Below are 13,102 nucleotides of genomic sequence, written 5' to 3'. Positions count from 1 at the left end.
TACTTATTTGGAAAGACAGTGGTGACCGACCAGCGGCCTCCATGCCTCTGCAAAGAAATTCCCTTAATGGCTGGCCCTTGATGCAATTGCGTTGACCGATTGTGGCATTGTTCTGGAAAGATATGGACAAACCACTCCAGTGTCCAAAGGTGAAGAACAAAATATATTAAAGGATTGACAAGTACAATCTGAGTGGAAAGATTGAAACTAACTTGTAGAAGAGAATCTGACAGGTAACACGCTTTTCCGTTTGGGAGTCACAACTTATAGGAGGTGGACCCGGGCAGTGGGCAAGGAACAGGCTCAGAGTTCAGTATCTCTGAGCTCACAGCCTGGCTGTTCTCTGTCATGACAGCGGTTGTTGGTTGAACACTTGCTATGTTTCGAGCACTTTATGTGAACTGCCCCATTTAATCTGGATAGCGCTGCCATAGGTAGCAATGCCATTATCATGTATGGACCAGGAAACCTAGGCTGGAAGCGTCAAGCACCATGTGATGGCTCACAACTAGAGAGGGTGGAGCCAGAATTTCAGAACCAAGTACTCTGATGCCGGCGGACTCTGCATGTGGTTGGGGGGTTTGCTTCAGAGCCTCTTGACCTTTTCATTTTAGCGAAGAAACACACAGGTAGCACTTTGTGGCCACACACAGGACTCATTTAATCCTGATAACAACCCCGGCTGGCAGGTACTTCTATTATCTCCATTTCACAGATGGGCAGGCTGAGGCAAGGAGAACCTAACTCCCTCCGCTAGGGAAGGCAGAAGACTGATGCCGTGGGAGCACGGGTCCCTCAGGCCTGTTGCTCCCCAGTTGTGAGCGGCCTCACCCAAGCCCCAGCAGTTAAGGCTCAGCGCGTGCACTGGGTCCAGCCTGGGTCCTTGTCCCCGCTGCCAAACCAGGAGCCACAGTCGCCAACGGGAGCCAGCTTCACTGTTCCTGTGAAATGCTCTATACAAAAAAGTTCTGAGGGTTTGAAAAGGATCTGCATTGTTATAGAAAATGCCAGCATTATATTTTGTCAGTGAAAGAGGAAAAAAAAAAAGAGGCTGTGAGAGCCTATAGAGATAATTTCTATTGTTAGAAATGTGGAATGGTTGTTTAAAATACCAATAAAATTTTTATGACCTACTTGTGCAAAGAAAGTTTCTTGTTGATGATGACTATCAAGAATGTGAAGGGCGCCTGGGTGGCTAAGTTGGTTAAGCATCCAACTTTGGCTCAGGTCATGATCTCACGGTGTGTGGGTTCGAGCCCCACGTCGGGCTCTGTGCTGACAGCTAGCTCAGAGCATGGAGCCTACTTCGGATTCTGTGTCTCCCTCTCTCTCTGACCCTCCCCTGCTCACGTTATCTCTATCTCTCTCAAAAATAAATAAAACATTAAAAAATTAAAAAAAAGAAAGAATGTGAATAGTTCATCATTAAGTTCTTGATCAGGAACTGACTGGCTAGTTCGATAAACAGTAAAACCCCAATGCAGAAAGGTTATGTCCACATCCATAAGATAATGAAGCAAATTGAAAAACTGTTACTTGGAAGTTTCATATAAATTGAATATGAAATAACTAAATTAATATACTTAGTGTTTCATATCTCTATCTTTAATTGTATAGTGTAAACAAATATATAATAAATAGCTCATCAAATTGCACAGCCCTCTCCCCCCAAATCCTGTCCACTTTGCTCCGTATATGCCATGTGGCTTGAGAAGGGCTGAGAAGCCTGGATCGGTTCTGCTACAGAAGAGCACAGAGATGTGGGCAAGCTGTGGCTTCTGGTTTTTCTTCAGACATCAACAAACACAGCAGAGAAACTCACTTCATCCAACCCACAGTGGTGCACCAGGTCCTTGATTAAATGGCATGTGATGGACAACACCTTCCCCTCCCAGCTTCCTTTACCCAAGAGGGGAAGGAAACTAACCACCATCATTCAGACATTTCAGTCTCCTCGCTGAGAACTTTGGAACCACCGTGGTTCTTATGAGCCACATCGGAATGTTTGAAAGTTCTCAAAGAACTAACTTTCAGAGGACCCAATCATTAGGAAACTCTTGTACTGCCTCCTGAGCATGAACTAAAAATAGCCTTTTAAATTCTCTTTTGTATAAACTGAAATTACTTTTGTAAAGTGGCCCATCAAGGATGGGCAAAAGGAGGGGAGAGAAAACAGAGAGAAACAAATCGGGTCATTGTCTTCAGCCAGCTGGGACAGGGCTGGGGAGGTCAAGAGGGCAAGACAAATAAACAAATACCAGAAATACTGGTGACCTACAGGTTGGGACAAACTCTGCCTTGTGAGGGTTTTTTCTTGCCTTCCTCCCTCCACCCCTCCTTCCTCTGCCTTCCCTTCCTTTCTATCCTTTCCTTTCCTGGCTTTTCTTTTTCTTTCTTTCTTTCTTTCTTTCTTTCTTTCTTTCTTTCTTTCTTTCTTTCTTTCCTTCCTTTCTTTCTTTCTTTCTTTCTTTCTTTCCTTTCTTTCCTTTCTTTCTTTCTTTCTTTCTTTCTTTCTTTCTTTCTTTCTTTCTTTCTTTCTTTCTTTCTTTCGAGAAGTGAAGATCAGAACCTCATGAGCTGAGGAGTACCTGGGTGGATCAGTTGGTTAAGCGTCCGACTTCAGCCCAGGTCATGGGTTCAAGCCTGGGTTGGGCTCTGCTGACAGCTCAGAGCCTAGAGCCTGCTTCAGATTCTGTCTCCCTCTCTCTCTGCCCCTGCCCCGCTTGTACTTACTTTCTTTCTCTCTTTCTCTCTCTCTCAAAAATTAAAAGAAAAAAAAAGAACCTCATGAGCTGGGCCACACAGCCAGTGACTAAGGCTGGAAGGGACCTAGTGGTATGAGCACTCCTTGAGTGGTCTGGGCAGGTCACTCGGCTCTCCTGGATAGCAAGCAGCACCTTCTCTGCAACCCCTAGGTGATGATGTAGGAAGGGGAGAAAGCAAGGTCTTTGAAATAACTCTATGCTTATTAGAGGCTTTCCCCAATTAGAAGTGTCTCCTAATTTCATTTTTTATGCAGTACAAACTCACCATTTGTCATATTAGAAATCTTTTCTCTAATGATGTTATCAACTCCTCCCAAAAATCACACAAACTAACTGAAAAATAAAATAATTTCATCACTGCCAGGGATGCCCACAGTTGGGGAAGTTGGTAGAGTGAAGGGAACTGGCCATCATCCCTCACCTCGAGTGGCTCTTGGGCTCAAACGCAACTCCCTACGTCCTGATGCCAGGAGGTTCCTCTTCTGTCCATCTCATCCTGGAATTTGGTTACTTGTGAGCCTCAGAGCCCACCCCTCCCTATATATGAGTGATGGCAAGCAGTAGTGGCCTTATGGACTAGATTTGGGGAGCTGAGGTGGGTCCAAGTGCCCTCCAGGGATGGAGAGACTCCTCTCAGCCTCCATGACCCTAGACCAAGCAGAAGTTCCTGCTCAGGAAATAAGCCAAACCACAGTCTCTTATCTTGCAAATCAGAATAACTGTGGCCAGACTAATCCTGATTCATGAAAGTTAAGACCTTTGTGACTTCTGGTCAATGGCAAAAACAAGTAGGAACTTCTGCTGAGTCAATGGGAAAATAATTGGCCCCAAAATAAACCAGCTATGACAGCAACTTAACTTCTCTAAAGACATTTAGTTACCTTGGATGACAAGCAGGAAAAATGGGAAGTTTCATTTTCGTTAACAAACATTTCAGCAATGCCCAGTGTTTCTATATGTAGATTTTATCTTTTCTCTTTTAAAGCTCCCAGAACAGAAGTAAAACTTCCCATCATCTATTTCACTTAAGCATGTCTAAATTGCTAAACTTAATTGTATTTAAATGTAATGATTATTTCTAGAAGCTGTAACCCAAAGACCACTACTTCAGAATATTTTCATGTACAATATCTTCCTTTGAAACGGGATTCCATGTATAGATATTTCAAAGACCAACTTGAGAGTTCTATATATATTAACGCTTCCTACCTCAATGATATAAGAAGCTCAAATTAATTAGTGAATTTATTGAAACCGCACAGTTATAAATTCTACCCAAGACAGTGTTTTCAAACAAACATCCTGTGAGGACACATGTAATAAATTCATCCATTTACTAATACTCACTGAGAAGAAGGCCCTTTTCTGGACATTGGGATTTGCAAAGAACAGCCTTGCTGTCTTGATAACAGTTCAGCGGAGGGAACACATGGCTTCAAATGAATACTTTCTTTTAAAGAATATTCCTCAGAATGCTCTGACTTGCACATTTTGTTGAAGCCAACCCTGCAGATGTTGTTTAGGCTCTAAACAAACCTCAGAACTAGAAAGCAAGTGCTTTCCCTGGAAGCAGGCTCTAAGGCCTTGCCCCATAAAACTTAACATTAAAGGGACATGCATTGGAGTTTGAAAAACAAAATTCCATTATACCACCAATGGTCTGAGCAGTTCAAAGGAACATAGGGGGCTTCTTTAATACCATGAGTCCTGATGGCCTCTTTTAACATTGTTTCTCCAAAGATAGAAAATAATTTCTTGTTACATAAATTTGCAGTTCTCTAAATCTTTTTCTTTCTATGCTTCAGATTAGAGTATCTCTAATGATCTATCTTCAAATTTGCTGATTCTTTCTTTCCCAGGCTCACATCTGCTGTTGAGTCCTTCTAGAATGTTTTTCATCTCAATAACGGGAGTCTTTATTTTATTTTTAAAAATTTTAAATGTTTGTTTGTTTGTTATTTATTTTTAGAGAGAGAGACAGAGTGTGAGCAGGGGAGGGGCAGAAAGAGAGAGGGAGACACAGAATCTGAAACAGGCTGCTGACTCCTGCTGTCAGCACAGTACCCATTGTGAGGCTTGAACTCACTAACCATTGAGATCATGATGTGAGCTGAAATTGGAGGCTTAAGTGACCGAGCCACTTAGGTGCCCCTTATTTTATTTAAGTAAACTCTACCCCCAATGTGGGGCTCGAACTCACGATGACTCTGAGATCAAAGGTCACATGCTCTGTAGACCGGGCCAGTGAGGCACCCCTCCGTAATTCTACTTTTAATTCCAGAAGTGCCATTTGGCTCTTTTAATAACTTGTATTTCGTTGTTCATATTCTCTATTTTATTTTGAGTTAAACATTTTAAAATATAGTTTTCTTTAATTCTTTGAACATATATCTAAATAGATGCTTTTTAAAATAATAAAGTATCTGCTAAATTTTTTTATCTGGGTCTCTTCAGGGACAATTTCTATTGACTACTTTTTTTCCCTATGTATGAGCTAACTTTCTTGTTCATTTGCATGTTTCACATATTTTTTCTGAAGCTGGCTATTTCAGATCATATATTATAGCAACTATAGATTCTAATTTGTCCCTCCTTCCAGAAGTGATTGTTGTCACTGTTTGTTTTCTTTCCTTTTTTTTTAATGTTTTATTTATTTAAGTAATCTCTGCACCCAATGGAGGCCTCAAACCCACAATCCCAAGATGAAGAGTAACATGCTTCTCCAACTGAGCCAGCCAGATGCCCCTTTTTGTTTTCTTTTTTTTTTTTTAATGTTTTTATTTATTTCTGAGAGAGAGATACACACAGCGTGAGCAGGGGAGGTTAAGAGAGAGATACAGAATCTGAAGCAGGCTCCAGGCTCTGAGCTGGCTGTCAGCACAGAGCCCGATGCGGAGCTCGAACCCACAATCCATGAGATCATGACCTGAGCCGAAGTAGGGCGCTTAACCGACTGAGCCACCCAGGTGCCCCACCCCCCGCCGTTTGTTTTCTTATTTGTTGTTTTTGTTCTTGTGTTTTAGTGTCTTGCCTGAATTAATCCTGCAGACTGTGTTTCTCCTGCTGTGTTTGACCACTGATGTCTCTGCTTATTTACTTTTTAAAAATTATTCTTGTTTTCATTTTTAAGCCTGGCTTTTAAGAGGTCACCTCTGAGTCAACATGGCTTAGTAATAAGCAAGCCTTTGGTCAGTGTTGTATTTGAACATCTTGAGCCAATAAATCCTCCACCTTTTGTGTATTGATTTGTGTGCAGCCTGGAGAACACATTCCAAGTTCAAGAAATTTACAAGTCTGCCCTGCATTCACAATGTTTCTTGTTTAGCCAGTGATAAGTAGTTCACTAAATGTGAATGGATTAAATATTCTGATTGAAAAGACAAAGATCATTATGCTGGATAAAAGGGGACTTATATCTAGAAATAGAAATAATTCTTACAACTCAACAATAAAAAGAGAACCTAATTTTTTTTTTCTAGGAGAGAGAGAGACAGCATGAGCAGGGGAGGGTCAGAGAGAGAGTCACAGACTCTGAAACAGGCTCCAGGCTCTGAGCTGGCAGTCAGCACAGAGCCCGCTGCGGGGCTGGAACCCAAGAACCGCGAGATCATGACCTAAGTGAAAGTCGGACGCTTAACCGACTAAGCCACCCAGGCGCCCTGACAACCTAATTTTTAAAAAGGAAAGAAAACAATATTTAATGGGGCAAAAGATTTGAATATATATTGTTCCTAAGAAGATATATAATGGCCAATTAACACATGAAAAGATATTCAACATCATTAGTCATGGAAATGCAAATCAAAACAACAGTGAGGGGTGCCTGGCTAGCCCTCTTGGTGGAGCATGGTACTCTTGATCTCAGGGCTGTGAGTTCAGGCCCCACACAATCTCTTGGGTATAGGGATTACTTACAAATAAAATCCTTAAAAACAACGACAGTGAGATACCATCTCACAGCCGTTAGAATGGCTATAATCTAAAAGACAGATAAGGACTGTAAGGATGTGGAGAAATTGGAACTCTCAAACACTACTGATGAGATTACAGAACAGTACAGCTGCTTTCAAAAATAGTTTGGCGGGGCGCCTGGGTGGCTCAGTCGGAGCGTCCGACTTCGGCTCAGGTCATGATCTCACAGATCGTGGGTTTGAGCCCCACATCGGGCTCTGTGCTGACAGCTCAGAGCCTGGAGCTTGCTTCAGATTCTGTCTCCCTCTCTCTCTGACCCTCCCCTGCTCATGCTGTCTCTCTCTCTCAAAAATAAATAAAACATTAAAAAGATTTTTAAAAAACAAACAAAAAAACAACAAAAAACAAAAAAAAAAAATAGTTGGGCAATTCCTCAAAGAGTTAAAACATAGATTTACCATATTACCCACAAATTGCATTCCTAGGTCTACCAAGAGAATTGAAAACATGTTCACACAAAAACTTATACATAAATATTCAGAGTAGTGCTATTTATGATAGCCAAAAGATGGAAACAACCTAAATGTTCATCAGTGTATGATGAATAGATACACAAAATGTGGGATATCTATACCATGGAATATTATTCAGCCATAGTGTACTCATACATGATGCAGTGTGGATTAATTCTGAAAATATGCTGAGTGAAAGAAGCTAATTACAAAGAACCACATGTTGTGTGATTCCATTTATGTAAAATATCCAGAATAGACAAATCCATAAAGACAGAAAGTAGATTAACGTTTGCCGGGGGTGGGGGGTGGGGACTGCTACTGGATTCAGGGTTTCATTTTGGGTGACTGTAATTATGGATCTTTTTGGATTTCTAACTAGTTTTTTCTTAAACCCTGTTATTAGATGAATAAACATGTAGGATTGTTGTGTCTTTCCAATTAAGTGACCCCTTTATCATTATGAAATTACCTTCATTATATCCCTCATAATATGCTTTGCTGTGAAATCTACTTTGCCTGATGTTAAAATAGTCATTCCAGTTTTTCTGGAATATCATATAATTTTTCATTCTTTTCAATTTTAACCTTTTTGTGTTTTTATATTTAAAGTACCTTCCTTGTAGCCAGCATATAGTTGGATTTTTTTTCCCAACCAATCTGACATCACTGCCTTTAATTAAGATAGTAGACCATTAACATCTAATATGATTATTGATATGATAGAGTTTCAATCAGCCATCTTGCAACTTGTTTTGTATTTGTCCACTTGTTCTTTATTCCCTTTTTCTACTCTTTCTGCCTTCTTTTGGAATAATCAAAAATTTTTATGATTCCATTTTACCTCCCATCATGATTTATTAGCTCTGTTTTTATTCCTCTAGTAATTAAGATTTATACTTATATGCTTAACTTATCACAGTCTCTGTTCAAGTGATATATCACTTTAAATATAGTATAGGGGCACCTGGGTGGCTCAGGAAGTTAAGTGACTGACTTTGGCTCAGGTCATGATCTCACAGTTTGTGATTTTGAGACTCACATAGGGCTCTGTCCTGACAGTTCAGAGCCTGGAGCCTGCTTCAAATTCTCTCTCTCTCTCTCTCTCTCTCTCTCTCTCTCTCCCCCCACCCCTCCCCTGCTCATGCTCTGTCTATCTGTCTCAAAAATAAATAAACATTAAAAAAATTTTAATATAGTATAAAAACCATACAATAATATATTTCCGTTTCTCCCCTCCTGGGCTTTACGCTATTGCTGCATGGATTTTATTTCACACATGTGATAAACCCAAAATGACGTTATTATGTTTGTTTAAATAGCAAAATAACTATTAAAGATATTCCAATAATAAGAAAAGATCTTACATATTTACATGTTGTTACTATTTCCACTGCTCTCTATCCCTTTGTGTGAATCCAGTCTTCTATCTGGAATCATCTTCTTGACATTTTTTCTCAGGCTGATCTTCTCATGGTGTATTCCTTCAGCTTTTATAAATCTGAAAATGACCATTTCTCTTGGTTTTGAAAGATTTTTCTGCTAAGTATTAGCTTATAGATTGAAAGATTTTTTTCTCTCAATACTTTTAAGAATGTTTCTCCATTGTCTTCTTGTTTTTATTGTTTCTGACAAGAAATTTATGTCATTCTTATCACTTTATTTTTTTGTATTTAACATGTCCTTTCTCTCTCCTTTTAATATATTTTTTTTTATCACTGATATTATGCAATTTGCTTATGATATGCTTTGGCGTCATCTTTGGATTTCTTTCATTTGGCCTTAATTGATCTTCTTGGATCTATGAGTTTATAGTTTTTATCAAGTTTGAGAAAATTTCAGCCATTATTTATTCAAAATTTTTTCTGACCCTCCCTTCTTTTGGGATTCCAATCGCACATATTTTGGGCCACTTGACTACTCACTGATGTTTAGCTTTTTTTCATTCTTTTTCTTTTATGAGATTTTGATTGTTTTTATTCCTAAGTCTTGAAGCTCCTTCTGCAATAGACAATCTGCCATTAATCCCATCCACACAATGTATTTTTATTTCACTCACTGTATTTTTGCATTGCTAGAAACTTAATGTTTTTTTTTTCTATTTTCCATTTCTTTACTTAACTTTTGCACATACGGAATTAAGTTACAATGACTTTTAATATCCTTTTCTGCTCATTCCGACATATGTGTCAGTTCTAGGTCAGTTTCAATTGATTTTTTTTTCCTTCTTCTGTATTATATTTTCCTAATTCTTCTCATACCTGGTAATCTTTAGTTGGATGACAGACATTGTAATTTGACCTTCTAGGGTGCTGGAGATTTTTATATACCTATAAATATCATTGAGCTTTGTTCTAGGACACAATTACTTGGAAACCACTTAATCTTTTGACTCTTGCTTCTAAGATTTGTTAATTGGACTCAAAAACTGTGTTTAATCTACGACTGATTATTCCCCACAATGGGGCAAAAAACTTTTGAGTACTCTAGGCAATTGCCCTATAAATTATGAAATTTCCTAAGTTAGCTGATCAGGACAGACATTTTTCCCAGCCCTTTCTGGTACTGTTTCTTCTTATCCTTTTTGGTAAATCTTTTCTTGGCCTCAGGTAGTTTCTTCAGTTGTAGAGGCTGATGAGTTCTCTGCTGAAGATTTGAGGAGCACCTTCTCTAGATCTCAAGATTCTTTCATTGTACAGCTCTCTCCTCTCCGTATTCAGTCCTACCAACTAGCTGCCTTACTCACATTGGACTCCTAGCTGAGTCTTCTAAACTCTGAGAGTCTGCCAGGCTCTGCATGAGTTTTTCTTCCCTGTATTGTGGGCTGGAAACTTTCTCAAGCTAGTAAGCTGAACCAATCATAGGGCCCGCCTTTCTTTTCTTCCTTAGGGAGAACTGTCCATTGTCTGATGTCCAGAGTCTTGAAAACTGTTGTTTCACATATTTGATCTGTTTGCTGTTGTTGTTTCAGGTGGGAATGTAAAGTTGGTCTCTACTGCTCAATCTAGCAGAGGTCTCTAATGTACTTTTTACAAAACTTTATTATGGAAAAGTTCAAACTTACACCAAAATAGGCAGGATGGCCCTATTAAATAGCCAGGTTTTAGAAAATGATCACCTCATGGCCAATCTTATTTTATCTGTATCCCCACTCATTTCTCTGCCTCTTGTATTATTTTAAAACAAATCCCAGACATCATGTAAGCTTATGTTAGTATTTCAGGATGAGTTTCAGCAGTTAGTGCCCTGCCCAGATTCCTCCTGTCTTTTCACTTTGGTGTGCCTGAGCTGACTCTAGCATCTCTTTGCTTAAAGGCTTTCCTCAAAAGTGGGGAAAACTACTGTGCCCTGCTCATAGCAGCCTGGGTCTGCAGTGTCTTTCGTGTCCTCCCAGGGACAGACCCTAACCAAAGACTAATGGGTGTGAATATATAAATATCTCAGCTCCTTCATCCCTTGTGTGAGGTGATTCTGAGGCATGTACTTCTCATCTTTCTCCTAAGTTTCTCATTGGGACTGTGTTCCCTTTGCCCACGGGAGTAGCTGATGTGATAATGCCCCCTTTATTAACTATATCCCCTCTCTGTCACATTTGCTCACTCCCTGTAATAGTTTTCCAGGGCTGCCATAACAAAATACCACAGACTGGGCAACTTAACATAATGTATTTTCTCATGATTCTAGAAGCTAGAAGTCCTACATCAAGGTGTCAGAGTTCAAGGTGTCAGCAGGGTTAGTTTCTCCTGAGTCTCTCTTCTGGGCTTATGGATGGGTGTCTTTTCCCTCTGTCTTCACATGGTCTCATGGGGTGTGTGTGTGTGTGTGTGTGTGTGTGTGTGTCCTAATCTCCTCTTCTTATAAGGATACCAGTCAGACTAGAGTAGGGCCCACCTATACAACCTCAATCTTACCTTAATTACCTCTTTAAAGGCCCTATCTCCAAAGACAGTTACATTCTGAGGCATTGGGGTTAAGATATTAGCATATGAAATTTGGGTGAAAAATTAAGCCCATAACACACCCCTGCCGGTGTTTCCCGCACCTCTCAAATAAACTACATCTACTTAAATTTTTATCTAAGGGTCTGCTTCTGGGCAAACTCAAATGAAGGAAATCTCTAAAAGGTAAGGACTCTTGAAAAAAATAATCAACTTACCCCTAAATACCCTTGATATTCACAGTTCAAGGCTTTACCCATTCTGCCTTGTATTATTGGCTTTTTACATGTGCACATGTTTTTACATTTTTACAGCCTCACAGTAATGACAGGGACTATGCTGTACTGATCTCCCTGTCCAGGTAGTGCCTTGGGTGTAGGAGATACCTATGCTGCTTGATTTGCTCAAGTCAATGACAGTAGTTCTAATCTGCCTTGGAAACTAGGTTTTAATAGAATAGTCACAAAATCTTTTTTTAAATGTTTATATATATATATATTTTTGTGTGTCTGTGTGAAAGAGAGACAGCATGAGCAAGGGAGGGTCAGAGAGAGAGGGAGACAAAGAATCCGAAGCAGGCTCCAGGCTCTGAGCTAGCTGTCAGCACAGAGCCCAACGCGGGGCTCATACCCACGAACCGTGAGATCATGACCTGACCGGAAGTCGGACGTTTAATCATCTGAGCCACCCAGGCGCCCCAGAATAGTCATAAAATCTAAATGACAAATAAAAGTACTTGTTCTTTAATAATGTAAAATCTTTGCTAAATCGATTGCCAGCAATCTGTACAAATGTGCAATACCTAGCACGAAGGTACGCAATATTTGTTGACTGAATTAAGGTTATAATGATTTAAATTAGAGGTATCTATAGCATCATCAATTGAAGTTGGAAGCGAAAAACTCTGGATCAAGATTTTTATGTAAAATATCTTCAAAATTCTAGCGCCACCTACTGGTGAGGATTGGCTAGTGTTCTACGAACCTATTAGCGCACTTGAATTTAAAAAAAATTTTAGAGTTTTTATTTATGTTTGAGACACAGAGAGACACAGCATGAGCGGGGGAGGGGCAGAGAGAGAGGGAGACACAAAATCTGAAACAGGCTCCAGGCTCTGAGCTGCCAGCACAGAACCCGACGCTGGGCTTGAACCCACGAGATCATGACCTGAGCTGAAGTCAGACACTTAACTGACTGAGGCACCCAGGCGCCCCAATGCTCTTGAATTCTGATGGTTGTATAACAAGGGGTCTATAGGAAGCATTAGTAAACAATAAAAATTTGACACAATAAAAATATATGATGTATAATCACAATATTCTTGTGAAAAGAAACTATCATAAATTCAATCTTCGCGTTTATAAATACACAAGACTCTCAACTCAAACCTCTCTGAACTAGACCCTCAATAATGATTGGCTGAACAAATGACTAGGGTGAACAAGGGTGACTGATAAGGCAAACAGAACCTCTCGACTGTAAATCAGTCCTATTTTACATTAGATCAGTATTAATCCATGATTGTATTGACATTATTTACATTTGATAATAAAGTAGTTGTCTTTGACAGCAAGCTTTCAGAGGTGAAAATGCTGGGCAAAGTACACAGTAAGACAAATGTAAGTCCTTTCAGCTTTAAGGAATCAGGCAGCTGTATTTGTCTGAAAATTACTAACTGTGCCACCATGTTACGCTTACAACACAATGCCTTGGGTTCCATTGATCCTGACTTTAAAGTATCTTCCAAACCACTTTCCATGAATGAAGAGAACAATTTGTTTCCCTTGAGCTGTGAGGACTGGCGTAGGGGCACGTGTAGAGGATACAACAAACTGAGACATAAGGGACAGAAAACTTTATCCCGAAACTCCATTCCATATTCTCCACTAAGCATCAGACCACAGCCATTGTGAAGTCCGGGGCCTGACCTTTCGCCTCGGGCCGGTCCCGCCCCCAATATGGTCCCGCCCACACC

General features: G+C 40.0%; 1 protein-coding gene across 1 annotated transcript in view; it reads left to right on the top strand.

Moving 5' to 3' along the window:
- The first annotated feature begins 12,812 nt into the window (after positions 1–12,812).
- TMEM87B (transmembrane protein 87B) overlaps positions 12,813–13,102 on the top strand; it is a 47,086-nt gene continuing 46,796 nt past the window's right edge. Inside the window, exon 1 of the mRNA XM_077773497.1 lies at positions 12,813–12,930. Coding sequence (XP_077629623.1) covers positions 12,813–12,930 — 118 coding nt within the window. The remainder of the gene's footprint in view (positions 12,931–13,102) is intronic.

The sequence above is a fragment of the Crocuta crocuta genome, unplaced genomic scaffold, assembly GCF_008692635.1.
Source record: "Crocuta crocuta isolate KB4526 unplaced genomic scaffold, BGI_CrCroc_1.0 scaffold67, whole genome shotgun sequence".
Lineage (NCBI taxonomy): Eukaryota > Metazoa > Chordata > Mammalia > Carnivora > Hyaenidae > Crocuta > Crocuta crocuta.
The sequence above is the reverse complement of the archived record's forward strand: the minus strand, read 5'-3'. Positions and strand labels throughout refer to the sequence as shown.